The sequence below is a fragment of the Danio aesculapii genome, chromosome 15, assembly GCF_903798145.1.
Source record: "Danio aesculapii chromosome 15, fDanAes4.1, whole genome shotgun sequence".
NCBI lineage: Eukaryota > Metazoa > Chordata > Actinopteri > Cypriniformes > Danionidae > Danio > Danio aesculapii.
Genome location: NC_079449.1, coordinates 224381 through 241880, shown reverse-complemented (window position 1 = coordinate 241880; position 17500 = coordinate 224381). Strand labels below are relative to the sequence as shown.

The window sequence follows — 17500 nt, the reverse complement described above, 5'->3', positions numbered from 1 at the left end:
TACACCCTCTTCCTGTAGAACATTCTAACAGTTACACTTGCGCTGATTAAATACAGCAGTAAAGTCGTCTCTCTGAGGTGTATTTTGCTTGTAAAGTATTTCTACAGTTCAGTTTGAGCGATCTTCATGTGTACCGCTCCCTTCACAGTGCACTTTGAACACATTGATGTCATTTTGAACACAGCCGCGGCTCATGACTAAAGCTATAGGTGACAGTGCTGCTCTGTGTACTTGGTGCGGTTCGGTTTCACACTGCAGAGTCTCTAAATGGACCAAAAGAGCTACAACACGTCACGTGTGAGGAACACATTGAGGATTCTCCTCGTATTGGTCAGTTTATTCAGCAGAGTCCCGCTCCGCTGTTATGCATCCTTATTTAAGGTATGATGATGAGCAACCAGACATTATAAGTGAAACGCTGCTCTTTCATTCTGAATGCACAGACATCGTCACCAACTATAGCTCAGAGGTCCGACTCTCTCACACACTGCCCATGGCTAGATTTATACAGTACAGGCTTTACATTATAGAGAGGAATAACAGATAACCCAGACTGCAGTTGGGTCAGTTTTCCTAGCAGATAAACAGCTCTGGTTAATAGTTCAGCATGCTTTCACTTTCATATTGGACATGAAACACACATTTACCGGTAGGAATGGCATCCCGCCCTGCTCATCATTCATATAACCGTATATATGCCTATTACATACCCATAATGCACTGTGATGTAGCCGGGCTCGGATTGTTTTGCTTTCTCACTACAATCGAGCCGCTCCAGAGTTCGTTTCAATCGAGCCCAGACCACCTCATTCAGGAGATCTCAGACCGATTGTTTTGGTGCGGATCCGAGCGCCATTGCTGGATTCACATATGCTAAACGAGACAGAAGTCTAGGTGTGAAAGCACCCTAAACGCAGAATTGGTTACATCTCCAAAGCTTGTGAAAACAAACACAGCATAGGCTAATGCTTTTAATCTATAGTAGCTTATTTATTATGGCCCAATTCTATTTTCGTACCCCTATCCCTGGCCCTTACAGCAGAGTGTGAAGGTGAAGGGCTTCAAAATGTACCCCTAAGCATTGGGACAGCACTACATCACCTGCACACGTCATCATGTGTCCTCGCCATCTCTTGCTTCATATGAGATCAGACGATGGCGACTGCTTTAGTTCCTCCAGTTGGGTTATAGTTTGGTGTTTATCTTCAGGAGATCACTGAAGGTGTATATCATGATATCATGAGGATCTGATGTGGCTATAAGATCATAACTATACTGTGTATTAACAGTGGCCATGTTCATCATGTAAACACACAAGACAACACTAACATTACAGCAGACTCTGTCAACAGCTCATTCCCAGACACTACACTGATCTGACAGGGTACTGGAGGGTCAGGATGTTGTGGGACTGCTGTACAGGAGTTAGGGTTAGGGATTAGAGCTCGTGAAAATTAACGGTTTGTATTTTAGTGTTTTATTTAAAAAGCATGAGGGTAAAACATCAACGCAGTTATGAATATATGAATATATTAAACATTGTTTGTTTGTTTGTTTGTTGTAAAAATTCGTAAAAATGACATAAAATACTCATTTGTGCATCTCCTTCCTGGTGCAGCTGTGGCTGGTGTATCCTGGGAAATCTTCTTACCCCTTGTTTAGAGTGTGCTCCTGTAAAATCTTTGTTTGAAGGGGTGTTTTGCCCTCAGCCCTACACCTTCAAGCCAAAGAGAATTGGGACACCCCTACCCTTCACGGGCACGCGCAAAACGAGGGGTAAGAGGAAGGGCTAAGGGCTAGAATTGGGATTGTACTGTATATGACACGGGCCTGCTGGGTAGAACATTTCTGCAGTGGTTTACATGTGTCAAAGTGTAAAAATACTACTCAATCATCATCATCATCATCATTAACATTATTATTAAAGGATGATTTTCTTCATTTCCTAATAAATAATGAATATTAAAGTTAATTTCTTAATAAATCTCCTCATTATTTATTGATTTAAATGATTTCTATATGAGATTAGAGCATGTGTCAGCGTTTGTTAGTGATTTTATGTTCATTTAGAATAGACTATGGAATATTCTCAATAATATCAGTAAAGGAAACACAGCCTCTATATGTGCGGTTTACATATATCTCAGTTAATATGGACAGCGAGTGCATGTTTTTACCAAATCTAATATTGGATTTTATTTTAAATGTGTGTAAAACTATATAATCTGCACTAATAAATGATGGGCTTCTTCTCTAAAGTAGTTCCTCCATCATGTTTAGAGCATCATTATAGGTGTTTTACGCTATAACTAACGTGGTTCAAGCGATGGATCTGCGGCAGAGAACCTATAGGGTTTTGGGAAACACTCGTCACTACATGGTTCTTTTCCCAAGCGATGCATCGTATGATAGTTCAGCCGTGAGTTACGCTGTAGTTTAGGAAGCGCACCCCTGGATCTCTGTGTCATCTTAAAGAGTCTTGATGTCTTAAATGACACAATAGACCTTAAAGTCTTAAACGCTCTGAAATATCATCTTATATGTCTTAAATCATTGTAGATGAGTATAAAAGCTCCTATGATGCAGATTCAGAGTGTGTGGACAGAAGTGTGTGTAGTATAGTGTGTGAAACAGTGATAGAAACACAACAAGCCTCTCTTATCACTGTTTCTGATGTTTTTATAATAATTTATTTCAGGGTTTTCACCTTTATTAGATAGGAAAGTAGAGAGAACTGACAGGAAAGCATGAGGAGCAGAGAGAGGGGAAGGGTCGGCACAGGACCGCGAGGCAGGATTGAACTCGGGTCGCCGCGAGCACCGGAGTGAATGTGTCGATGCACTAACCACTACACCACTGACGCTGACACATGTTAAAACAAGACAGTGATGTAGGAGTGCAGCTTTCCCCGCCCACCAGTATTGATTGACAGGCGTATATTAGCATGTCTGCATGTTTTCAGTCTGGTGGTTCAGGTGATGCAGGATGCGGGAGACACTGAGGAAAGTCTGTGATTTACAGCACATTTTAAAGGAGATGTGAGTAGAACATAAGCACATGTGTTGAGCATGATCCTTACATCATGAAGAGGCCTGAGTTTACTACTGAACTAAAGTATATTAGCCTGTCATCACGGCGGGAGATACTGTATTAGCTATTACACTACATGAAATATACTATAGTAAATCCTGCAGTGTCAGGAAGCTTACTGATAATAACTTGAGTTAAAGTGTTGTAGTAATGATAATGTTGCTGTGGTGCGACACTACTGTAGTAATAAACGAGTTATTCAACAGACTTCAGTTTCTATACTATACACCATCACAGCACCACACTTTACACTAGTGTTACTGTATTAATGACAGTTGACTATACTACAGTATTCATTATACACTTCAGGATAGAGCTGTGTGATATATCGAAATCGAATCGCACATGCATTAGCCGATCTGAAGAGGCTGCCATATGAAATGTGTATAATTTCCCCCACCCAGAGCAAATGCATGACCACCGTCTGTGTGTGACAGACTTACTGACCAATGAACTGAGCACACTTTCACTCTGCCCAATCAGAATTGTGCAACTGAACTATGTGGACCACAATCGCCACAATCAAACAAACAAACAAACAATCAAACATACAGGCCGAGTGGGCTGAGGACATTTGCTGCTTCAGAAGCATTGATAGAATAATTAATATCAAAGAAAATCAACACTCGCTCTCTCTCTCAGTGACGGGGCTGTGTGCATCAGTGTCCTCATTCAGCAGGAGTTCACCCCCAAATTGCCACAGGTAATAGAAAGATTCATCATCAGTCATGTCCATGTTGTGAAACACTATCCAAATGTCCACTGTTGACGATATTAGCCTTCTGTGGTCAATAGCGATATTAAAACTTTAACTGAAACGATTTAATGTCTTAATTCGAATCGTCAACTGACTAGTAGTTTATTTATCACGTGGAATAAAGAGTGGAATAAATAACAGGCAGATTTAGATTCTGTGGACACAAGCGCACTAAACCGAGTTAGTGGCGCCATCTAGCGGCGGTGTGCATCTGTGCCCACGCTGAAGAACAAAGTACTGTATAAAGCGAATATTACTACGGTCACTATTAAACTGCTAAACATTAAAACTGATGAAGCTAAACTTAAACTGTGTGGCCAATATCAAATATTAAATGAAGAATATTCATTATTATTGTTTTTAGAGGTATTGATTCTGTTATTTATTTAAAACACACACACACACATATATATATATATATATATTCATTCATTCATTCATTTTCTTTTTGGCTTAGTCACTTTATTAATCTGGGGACTTATCCAGCTGCAACCCATCTCTAGGAAACACCCACACACACTCATTCACACACTCATACACTAGGGCCAGTTTAGTTGATCAGTTCCCCTATAGCACATGTGTTTGGACTGTGGGGGAAACCGGAGCACCCGGAGGAAACCCACACCAACCCGGAGAGAACATGCAAACTCCACACAGAAACACACACTGACCCAGCGGAGACTCGAACCAGCGACCTTCTTACTGTGAGGTGATTGTGCTACCCACTGCACCACCGTGATGCCCACAAGTATATATATAATTTTTTTTGGAAAGGTGCAGGGTCTCATCTTCCTTCTCGGCTGATCACATGCCTGATAAAGCTTTACCTGCCTGAACTATAGGCAGATCTGTGTTTGTTTTGAGGGATATTTCGTGTATTCTGATAACCTAAATGCACTTTATTAATAAATGAGATCTAATTTAAATATGTAAATTAGATTCACTGAAGCAGACTAACATTAGCAGAACAGCTCACACTCCCTGATCATCAGTGTAAGATTTGCAGCTGGATTCAGCACATCTGCATGGTGAACAACACGAGGACTCTTCAATCCACCGCAGCATTAGTCTCGCTCTGCATGATGGATCTGCTGCATTCCTACAGTACCTGAGCTGTAATCATCTCTACAGCAGCAGATCCACCTGTTTAGTGGCCATCCTGACACATTCACCTTAAAAACAGCACAAGTCACCCCACAGTAAGAAGGTCTCTGGTTTGAGTCTCAGCTGGGTCAGTGTGTGTTTCTGTGTGGAGTTTGCATGTTCTCCCCGTGTTGGTGTGGGTTTCCTCTGGGTGCTCCGGTTTCCCCCACAGTCCAAACACATGTGCTAGGTGAATTGCGGTAGGTGTAAGCTAAATTGACCGTACTGTGTGTGTGTGAATAGGTGTGTATGGTGGTTTCCCAGTGAAATAAAGAGGATTTAGCTAGAAGGGCATCTGCTGCATAAAACATGCTGGATAAGTTGGCGGTTCATTCTGCAGTGGTGACACCAGATTAATAAAGAGACTAAGCCGAAAAGAAAATGAATGAATGAATGAATGAATGGAGGCCTTTAATTAGTAAACATGTAAAGCTGCAGTCTCTCCGACACACGTCCAATAACCAACAGTACAGCTCAACAACACTATTCAGAACTCTGTTTAGCGGGATGCTTTAACCCTTTAACTACTAAATGGTTGACCTCATGTTGAGTGTTGTAAATAGTGGTTCACACCACACAGCATTGTTGGTTTATAAAAAATCAAACACATGTTCCTGTCGCACTACTTCACTTGATGTTGGCTCTTTTGTGAAAAGCTAAGCCTGTTAAACCTGAGATATTGATGGCGGACCTCAAAGATCAAGAGGATTTAGTGTTGGCGAAGGTTTGATTCTGATTGGGAGCAGCTCCAGCATGTGGACGTGACGTTCGCTGTAAAAACTCAAAGCATAAATTCACAGAAAGTGAACATGTTTTGCACTTTAAATGAGGAGAATAACCATGTGTTGTGGATGTGTCAGTATACAGCATGTGTTGTAGAAATTCTGAGAATGAAACTGCACAACCCAGAAGAACAACGCTCATCAACAGGAGAAGAGTGGGCTCACTATAGCACAAACATGAGGGATTTGATTTGACATCTTTGCATTCATGAGGGAAATGTGGTGTCTAGGGATGGGGCAATAACCGTTTTCAAGGTATACCGCTGTTTTAATAAAAGTCAAGGTTTTAAACCCACCAACATGTTCTGCTATACCGCTCCTGAGGTGTGTGTAAGATTTATTTATTTATTAGGACAACAGTAACTCCATCAGAAAAAATATCCAAAGATGCTGTGTTAAACTGTAGAGAAATCAGTGCTTTACACACTAATGAAGACAGCAGAAGGCCATGATTCATGTGAGTTCTTCAGCCTGACGTGTTTACTGCTCCAAAATATATGATGCTTCTCAAAATAAAATATATTGTGTTCAAAAGGGAAATAAAGATAAGAGTTCAGGGTGTCCACGGGGGTCTTAACATGTCTTCAATTTCAAAACCTCAATTTAAGCTCTTAAAAGGTGTTCAATTCACTGAAATCTGCTGTTGTGGGTCTTAAATGCTTTTAAACTGCTCTTCATTTTCATTAATTGTCCCTGTAAAGCTATGGCTAATGGGTATAACCAAACAAACAAACAATCCATCTAGAATACATTTAACTGAATCCACTTTAATGAACTGTTGAGCAGTATGGTTAATTATCTTCCTCACATCCTTACAGTAACATCTGCTCAACAGTTCTCCATGTGTTCATGCACTCATTCATGTTGTTTATTACAGCGTTTAAAATGTGTCTATTTAATAAGGTTATGCTAATAAAACATATGGATATAACTAGAGTTTACTGGCTTTGACACATTATTTTAAATATGTGCTGAAGAAATAGCTGAATTTGAATGTTAATGAGGGAAGAACTCCACTGGTTATTACTGAAATTATCAGAGTTTCTCCATGTCAAAGTCTGAAATTTCATTCATGATGGTCTTAAAAAGGGCTTCAAGTCTTACATTTGACGTGATGAACCCTGCTGAAGCTCTGTTTTTACCCAGACACTTAAATAAAGAATATATTTTAGAGCTGTAATCACAAAACTGTCACACTGTTATCATCATATGATCAGAATCTTCTACCGGCCCATGCCCAGATGTGCCACATGTGGATCTGGCTCTCGTGTGACTTTTGCTAACTCAAATATAACAGTCTGAACACACGGACAGAGGTTCCTGAAGAGATTCACTGTGCTGGACAACACAACTACGCTTCTGTTTGATTCGTTTTGGTGAAAATTGAATTTTTTCATGGCAGAACTAGATTTGAGTGTTGAACTGCTCTTATAAATAAATAAATAAATAAATGTGTGTGTGTGTGTGTGTGCGCGTGTGTGTGTGTCCTCTGTCTTCCTCTACTGTAGTATTTGGACTGTCAGTCCTCTGTGAAGCTGGTCTTCTGTGGCTCTTTGTCAGATCATCAGTGGATTTATTAATAATTCACACACACTTTATAACGAGGATCATTAACAATCATCTACACACAACACAACCCTGAATATGGAGTATTTACAGCGGCGTTAGAGCTGTGATGGTGTGTGTGTGTGTGTGTGTGTGTGTGTGTGTGTGTGTGTGTATGTGTGTGTGTGCAGCTGTTGTCTTCTATTGTTTATTGAATGTTTTGTTTTTCTCACACATCACATTCACAGCAGTTCACCAGCAGAGTGTGTGTGTGTGTGTGTGCGCGTGCGTTTGCGTATGTGCATGTTTATGTTTGTGTATGCATTTGTATGTGTGTGCGCTTGTGACAGCGCTCTCGATCTGACTGACGTGTGTGTGTGTGTGTGCTTTTACACCGCAGCATCACACATATGTAGAGCTACAGCATGTAGCATTGACATTCTGTATGAGGACTGCTCAACATATCATTGATCACATGTGATCAGTTCACTACAGATCTGACCAATCAGAGAGGCTCTACACTAGTGGATAACTCCAGCATAGTGATGTATAGTGATGTGAATCCAGCGTGAGCAGATGACTTCATCTCTCTATTTAGAAAGATTTGATGATGTTAGATGGACTGAGCTGATTCTGCAGTATGACTGCATCTCTATAGACTCTAATAAACAATCCATAACATTACTGGTGTTCTCTGTGCTGTTTGCAGTGTGTTTCTGTGTTTGCATGTGTTTTTGCACTGTCTAGAAATAGAATCAAGAAAAGATGCAATTATAATCCTAAAGTGAAGCTCACAGATGCTGTAATTCCTTATAGCTGAATGATCAATTATAATACAGACCCCACACTGCATATCAGGGCTCGACTATAAGGACTGCCTGATAGCCCGGGGTCAGCGTGCGAGACACTCGGGACAGTAGACAGGATGGCTGATGGTCAGATCGGGCCAGTGATGCCTTGAACGGTTTGTTTGGTATATGTGGTGTGAATCCCATCAGCACCATATCAATCAGTCTGAGATCTCCTGAATGAGGTGGTCTGGGCTGAAATGAACTCTGGAGCAGCTCCATTGTAGTGTGAAAGCAAAACGATCCACGGAGCTACTGAACCAGGCTATATCACAGTGTATTATAGGTGTGTAGTAGCCAGATATGCAGCTATATGAAGAGAGAATGAGGAGTACTGCAGGATGTCTTCATTCCTATCAGTAAATGTGCAGTTCAGTAATATGACAGCGGTAGCCTGCTGAAATATTAGCGAGTGCTGTTTATCTGTTGGGGAAATCATTTCTCCATATATTAATCTAATGTTTAGTCTTAGACCTGTTGTTTTGTTCATTTCTCCACTGACTTTAAAGCTCTTTGAATGGTCACAGTGTATGAAATGTGCTTAATTAATAAACTAACCTTGCTGGACACCTCCACAGAAGGATCAACATTGATCTGCTTCATGATCTGACTGCAGTCTCGCTTCATCTGTTATTCTCTATAATTTAAGCCTATAATGCAGAATTGTAGACAAGGTTATTTTAATAGATTAATTAATTTAATAGAGCGATGTTTACTACACCTGAAATGAGGCTATGAGAAAGCCTGATTTATGCTGGCAGTGTCAGAGTTAAAGTGCACATTTCCTCTATATATTATATATTTATATTTATTTAGTGACAGAAAAAGAAAAGTTATGCTGAATATAGTGTCTGTACACAGCTCTGTTTGGGTTTTCACACAGTATTTAGAATATGTGGCTAAGAAATGCCTGTTAACATCTGAAGCTCTGGCCAAACCCCTGTATATCCTGTGACGGGTCTATTACGAGTGATCACACTGTGATGCTGAATCAATGCTGAAACCATATAACCCAGATTACTCTCATGTGTTTTACAGCCTCTTTAAACCCAGAGTTAGATCTGTATCCTGTTTATTACAGTATGATTAATATATAATTAAACTTGATGAGTTTAACAGTGCATTTCATCTGGTGAAATCTAAATCATAAGAAATGACATCTCCATATTCAACATCATCAGATGGCACGTGTGTCTTGCAGACCTGAGGGGTATGAGCCCTCTTCACCAGCCTGTTATGAAGCGTTCATCACTCATCAGCATCTAAAATCCTTTAGTTTTTATTATTGTGATTTTAAAATACTCATATGAACATTTATATGCAGTAATGAAGATATCGTCTTCAAATTAAACTAATTAGCGCTTATGTGAGGTGTTTCTAATGCAGCGTCTGTGGGTCAGCACAGTAGATCTGACCTTATCCTCTCCTCTGCCATCAGTCTCACACTAGTGTTGTCCTCTCTCTGAACGTCTCCTGGAGTTTCTCTGTTATTCATTTCAGCTAATAAGACTGTTAATAAATGTATGTGCTGTACTCTCCCACTTCTGCTACTGAGAGACCTGGAAATATGAAAAGGGTTGCACCAATGTGGAGTCCAGAGAGCCAGGAGAGCAGAGAAAGTCCGGCTTGACCTAGTTTAATGGGCTCCTCCTGGCTCAGTGTGATCCAGGATGAGAATGAGCCTGATGTAGATAGTTCAGATTAATGCACAGTCACGGCATTATTAGCAGACCACCGAGCACAGAATCAGGTGTTGAGCTCAAACACGGCCCGCTCACCCACCAATCAGGAAACCCCCGCTACTGTGATTCAGAGATGAACAAGATGAGAAGGTGTCTGACCAGATGAAGCCTTCACTGTGTCTGAAGAGTGACCACTGGACATTCAGTGTACTAAATCAATGCTGTGTACAACATATGCTGGAATAGTTGCTGGTTCATTCCACTGTGGCGACCCCTGACTAATAAAGGGACCTTTTTTTTTTTGATGTCCATATCTGACCCATCATTGGGTTAAAACAACCCAGCATTTTTAGAGTATGAGCAAGGCATTATATACATGAATAATACACAATCTGAAGCAGAACGTTCTTGCCAAACAAACTCCACTAATGAGAGATGATAGCAGGTTCTGTTAAATGCTGGGTTGTTTTAACCTAGTGTTGGGTCAAATATGAAAAAACCCAGCAGTTTGGATTTACAAAAATTTATTTTTAACTTAATGTGAAAACAATAACCCAATGTGGAGCTTGTCCATATTTAACCCAACATTGAGTTAAAACAACCCAGCATTTTTAGAGTTCTCCAGATTTACTGATATTACACTCTGCTAAAGAACAATTGGCGGCTGCACAGTGGCTTAGTGGGTAGCACAATCGCCTCACAGCACTTAGGTCTCTGGTTCGAGTCTCGGCTGGGTCAGTTGGTGTTTCTGTGTGGAGTTTGCATGTTCTCCCCGTGTTGGTGTGGGTTTCCTCCGGGTGCTCCGGTTTCCCCCACAGTCCAAACACATGCGCTATAGGGGAACTGATCAACTAAACTGGCCCTAGTGTATGAGTGTGTGTGTGTGTGGTTGAATGAGTGTGTATGGGTGTTTCCCAGTACTGGGTTGCAGCTAGAAGGGCATCCGCTGTGTAAAACATATACTGGAATAGTTGGCGGTTCATTCCACTGTGGCGACCCTTGATAAATAAAGAGACTAAGCTGAAGGAACATTTTGAAACATTAATGTAGTGTGTGTGTGTGTGCGTGCGTGCGTGCGTGCGTGTGTGTGTGTGTGTGTGTGTGTGTGTGTGTGTGTGCAGCATGTTGCATCTGCTGCAGATCCTTTCCTCAATTGTCCTGATCAGACAAATGCTGTGTGTGTGTGTGTGTGTGTGTGCGCGTGCATGTGTGTGTGTGTGTGTGTGTGTGTCCAGATGTTGTTGAGTCCACACAGGGTCAGCTGGAGTCTGATTGCATCACAGTAGCTGGAGCAGATCCAGAGATATTAATAGAAGCGCATGCTTTAAATACACACACACACACACACACACACGTCATCAGTGTTACTGGAACTCTGCGCTGTTGTTCCTGCTTCTGATTTACTGTCCGTCTCTCACACACAAACACCTGATCACACACACACACACACGCACACACACACACACACACACACACACACACCTAAATCATCTTTCTCTGTCAAAATGTTTGATGTTTGACTGAATTGCTGTGTGCAGTGTGTGTGTTTAGTGTGTGACTCTTCCTGCTCGTCTCATCATGTGTGTGTTATTAATGCTTTATTCTGTCATCATTATTGGATGACTTTAGATGATTTATCAGAGTAATATATGAATATCAGTGTGTGTGTGTGTGTGTGTGTGTGTGTGTGTGTGTGTATATATACAGTAGCGCTGCAGGATTAATCATATTATAATCACGATAATGATATTTGTGGCCCTGATCAATAATTAAATATCATGGTGATCTACAGTATAAAGAGCGAGTTGTTATCTTAATGTGTGGAGTTCTGGACGGTACCGCATCATAAGCATGAGGAGACTGTGTCTACATGACAGGCTCATTCATCATCAGTCTGATCAACGGTTATTATTTACACTAAAAGTAAATCAGATTAGATCAATCAGATCAATTAAACTTACTTCATAGACCCTATAGCCTCTTATAGACTCTATATAGCCTCTTATAGACTCTATATAGCCTCTTATAGACTTTATATAGCCTCTTATAGACTCTATATAGCATCTTATAGACTTTATATAGCCTCTTATAGACTCTATATAGCCTCTTATAGACTTTATATAGCCTCTTATAGACTTTATATAGCCTCTTTTAGACTCTATATAGCCTCTTATAGACTTTATATAGCCTCTTATAGACTCTATATAGCCTCTTATAGACTCTATATAGCCTCTTATAGACTCTATATAGCCTCTTATAGACTTTATATAGCCTCTTATAGACTCTATATAGCCTCTTATAGACTTTATATAGCCTCTTATAGACTTTATATAGCCTCTTATAGACTTTATATAGCCTCTTTTAGACTCTATATAGCCTCTTATAGACTTTATATAGCCTCTTATAGACTCTATATAGCCTCTTATAGACTCTATATAGCCTCTTATAGACTCTATAGCCTCTTATAGACTTTATATAGCCTCTTATAGACTCTATATAGCCTCTTATAGACTTTATATAGCCTCTTATAGACTTTATATAGCCTCTTTTAAACTCTATATAGCCTCTTATAGACTTTATATAGCCTCTTATAGACTCTATATAGCCTCTTATAGACTCTATATAGCCTCTTATAGACTCTATATAGCCTCTTATAGACTTTATATAGCCTCTTATAGACTCTATATAGCCTCTTATAGACTTTATATAGCCTCTTATAGACTTTATATAGCCTCTTATAGACTTTATATAGCCTCTTTTAGACTCTATATAGCCTCTTATAGACTTTATATAGCCTCTTATAGACTCTATATAGCCTCTTATAGACTCTATATAGCCTCTTATAGACTTTATATAGCCTCTTATAGACTCTATATAGCCTCTTATAGACTTTATATAGCCTCTTATAGACTTTATATAGCCTCTTTTAGACTCTATATAGCCTCTTATAGACTTTATATAGCCTCTTATAGACTCTATATAGCCTCTTATAGACTCTATATAGCCTCTTATAGACTCTATATAGCCTCTTATAGACTCTATATAGCCTCTTATAGACTTTATATAGCCTCTTATAGACTTTATATAGCCTCTTATAGACTTTATATAGCCTCTTTTAGACTCTATATAGCCTCTTATAGACTTTATATAGCCTCTTATAGACTCTATATAGCCTCTTATAGACTCTATATAGCCTCTTATAGACTTTATATAGCCTCTTATAGACTCTATATAGCCTCTTATAGACTTTATATAGCCTCTTATAGACTTTATATAGCCTCTTTTAGACTCTATATAGCCTCTTATAGACTTTATATAGCCTCTTATAGACTCTATATAGCCTCTTATAGACTCTATATAGCCTCTTATAGACTCTATATAGCCTCTTATAGACTTTATATAACCTCTTATAGACTATATAGCCTCTTATAGACTTTATATAGCCTCTTATAGACTTTATATAGCCTCTTATAGACTCTATATAGCCTCTTATAGACTTTATATAGCCTCTTATAGACTATATAGCCTCTTATAGACTTTATATAGCCTCTTATAGACTCTATATAGCCTCTTATAGACTTTATATAGCCTCTTATAGACTATATAGCCTCTTATAGACTATATAGCCTCTTTTAGACTTTATATAGCCTCTTATAGACTCTATATAGCCTCTTATAGACTCTATATAGCCTCTTATAGACTTTATATAGCCTCTTATAGACTTTATATAGCCTCTTATAGACTATATAGCCTCTTATAGACTCTATATAGCCTCTTATAGACTTCATATAGCCTCTTATAGACTATATAGCCTCTTATAGACTCTATATAGCCTCTTATAGACTCTATATAGCCTCTTATAGACTCTATATAGCCTCTTATAGACTTTATATAGCCTCTTATAGACTATATAGCCTCTTATAGACTCTATATAGCCTCTTATAGACTTCATATAGCCTCTTATAGACTATATAGCCTCTTATAGACTCTATATAGCCTCTTATAGACTCTATATAGCCTCTTATAGACTCTATAGCCTCTTATAGACTTTATATAGCCTCTTATAGACTCTATATAGCCTCTTATAGACTCTATATAGCCTCTTATAGACTCTATATAGCCTCTTATAGACTTTATATTGCCTCTTATAGACTCTATATAGCCTCTTATAGACTCTATATAGCCTCTTATAGACTTTATATAACCTCTTATAGACTCTATATAGCCTCTTATAGACTCTATATAGCCTCTTATAGACTCTATATAGCCTCTTATAGACTTTATATAGCATCTTATAGACTCTATATAGCCTCTTATAGACTCTATATAGCCTCTTATAGACTCTATATAGCCTCTTATAGACTTTATATAGCCTCTTATAGACTCTATATAGCCTCTTATAGACTCTATATAGCCTCTTATAGACTCTATATAGCCTCTTATAGCCTCTATATAGCCTCTTATAGACTTTATATAGCCTCTTATAGACTCTATATAGCCTCTTATAGACTCTATATAGCCTCTTATAGACTCTATATAGCATCTTATAGACTCTATATAGCCTCTTATAGACTCTATATAGCCTCTTATAGACTCTATATAGCCTCTTATAGACTTTATATAGCCTCTTATAGACTCTATATAGCCTCTTATAGACTCTATATAGCCTCTTATAGACTTTATATAGCCTCTTATAGACTCTATAGCCTCTTATAGACTCTATATAGCCTCTTATAGACTTTATATAGCCTCTTATAGACTTTATATAGCCTCTTATAGACTCTATATAGCCTCTTATAGACTCTATATAGCCTCTTATAGACTTTATATAGCCTCTTATAGACTCTATATAGCCTCTTATAGACTTTATTTAGCCTCTTTTAGACTCTATATAGCCTCTTATAGACTCTATATAGCCTCTTATAGACTCTATATAGCCTCTTATAGACTCTATATAGCCTCTTCTAGACTCTATAGCCTCTTATAGACTCTATAGCCTCTTATAGACTCTATATAGCCTCTTATAGACTCTATATAGCCTCTTATAGACTTTATATAGCCTCTTATAGACTCTATATAGTCTCTTATAGACTCTATATAGCCTCTTATAGACTCTATATAGCCTCTTATAGACTCTATATAGCCTCTTATAGACTTTATATAGCCTCTTATAGACTCTATATAGCCTCTTATAGACTCTATATAGCCTCTTATAGACTTTATATAACCTCTTATAGACTCTATATAGCCTCTTATAGACTTTATATAGCCTCTTATAGACTCTATAGCCTCTTATAGACTCTATATAGCCTCTTATAGACTTTATATAGCCTCTTATAGACTTTATATAGCCTCTTATAGACTCTATATAGCCTCTTATAGACTCTATATAGCCTCTTATAGACTTTATATAGCCTCTTATAGACTCTATATAGCCTCTTATAGACTTTATTTAGCCTCTTCTAGACTCTATATAGCCTCTTATAGACTCTATATAGCCTCTTATAGACTCTATATAGCCTCTTATAGACTCTATATAGCCTCTTCTAGACTCTATAGCCTCTTATAGACTCTATAGCCTCTTATAGACTCTATATAGCCTCTTATAGACTCTATATAGCCTCTTATAGACTTTATATAGCCTCTTATAGACTCTATATAGTCTCTTATAGACTCTATATAGCCTCTTATAGACTCTATATAGCCTCTTATAGACTCTATATAGCCTCTTATAGACTTTATATAGCCTCTTATAGACTCTATATAGCCTCTTATAGACTCTATATAGCCTCTTATAGACTTTATATAACCTCTTATAGACTCTATATAGCCTCTTATAGACTTTATATAGCCTCTTATAGCCTCTATATAGCCTCTTATAGACTCTATATAGCCTCTTATAGACTCTATATAGCCTCTTATAGACTCTATATAGCCTCTTATAGACTTTATATAGCCTCTTCTAGACTCTATAGCCTCTTATAGCCTCTTATAGACTCTATATAGCCTCTTATAGACTCTATATAGCCTCTTATAGACTCTATATAGCCTCTTATAGACTTTATATAGCCTCTTATAGACTCTATAGCCTCTTATAGACTCTATATAGCCTCTTCTAGACTCTATAGCCTCTTATAGACTCTATATAGCCTCTTCTAGACTCTATATAGCCTCTTATAGACTCTATAGCCTCTTCTAGACTCTATATAGCCTCTTATAGACTCTATAGCCTCTTATAGACTCTATAGCCTCTTATAGACTCTATATAGCCTCTTATAGACTCTATAGCCTCTTATAGACTCTATAGCCTCTTATAGACTCTATATAGCCTCTTATAGACTCTATATAGCCTCTTATAGACTCTATAGCCTCTTATAGACTCTATATAGCCTCTTATAGACTCTATAGCCTCCTATAGACTCTATATAGCCTCTTATAGACTCTATAGCCTCTTATAGACTCTATAGCCTCTTATAGACTCTATATAGCCTCTTATAGACTCTATAGCCTCTTATAGACTCTATATAGCCTCTTATAGACTCTATATAGCCTCTTATAAACTCTATAGCCTCTCATAGACTCTATATAGCCTCTTATAGACTTTTACAGTGTGTGTTGAGGCTATTCTGCAGCAGTTAGCATTATGATTATGATGATATACTGAATATTTAGTGCAGGTGTTGCTGTGAAGACCACCAGAGCTGCTCATGCACCATTAGAGTGAGCGAGCGAATGAGCGAGTGAATGACCGAGTGAGTGAGCGAGTGAATGAGCGAGTGAGTGAGCGAATGAGCGAGTGAATGAGTGAGCGAGTGAGTGAGTGAATGAATGAGCGAGTGAGTGAATGAGTGAGTGAGTGAATGAATGAATGAGTGAGTGAGTGAGCGAATGAGTGAGTGAGTGAGCGAATGAGCGAGTGAATGAGTGAGAGAGTGAGTGAGTGAGTGAGAGAGAGAGAGAGTGAGTGAATGAATGAATGAGCGAGTGAGTGAGTGAGCTGCTCTTGTCTTGTCTTCAGTATCTGCTCATCAGTGGAGTTTCACATTCATCATGCTGCAGTCATCATTCAGAGCTGCTGTTTGAGTGTTGTGTCGCTTGGCAACTGTAAACAGGCTGTGTTTATGCTAATGAGGTGTGCTGGCGTAAACATGATGATGATGATGATGTGTGTGTGTGTGTGTGTGTGTGTGTGTGTGTGTGTGTGTGTGTGTGTGTGTGTGTGTGTGTGTGTGCGCGTGTGCGTGTGTGTGTGTGTGTGTGTCGCAGGTCGCCATAAAGATCGTGGATAAGACGCAGCTGGACGATGAGAATCTGAAGAAGATCTTCCGGGAGGTGCAGATCATGAAGATGCTGAGACACCCACACATCATACGCCTCTACCAGGTCACGCCCACTCACTGCTGATCTGTGTGTGTGTGTGTGTGTGTTAGAGAGTGCAAGAGTGTATGTTTGCTGGATGCCGTTCTCATCTGTGTATGTGTGTGTGTGTGTGTCAGGTGATGGAGACGGAGAGAATGATATATCTGGTGACGGAGTACGCCAGCGGTGGAGAGATCTTCGGTGAGTGTTTTAAAAGTGTCCTGTCTCCTCGGTGTCAGTGGTGTAGTGGTTAATGCGTCGACACATGCACTCTGATGCTCACGGCGACCCGAG

The 17500-nt window shown here is 39.0% G+C and overlaps 1 protein-coding gene across 2 annotated transcripts in view; it reads left to right on the top strand.

The window, feature by feature from the left end:
• The window catches only part of sik3 (SIK family kinase 3), a 42300-nt gene that overhangs the window by 2306 nt on the left and 22494 nt on the right, over positions 1–17500 (top strand). For both annotated transcript variants that reach the window (XM_056473227.1, XM_056473226.1), the window contains exons 2-3: positions 17114–17230; positions 17344–17407. In XM_056473227.1, coding sequence (XP_056329202.1) covers positions 17114–17230; positions 17344–17407 — 181 coding nt within the window. The remainder of the gene's footprint in view (positions 1–17113; positions 17231–17343; positions 17408–17500) is intronic.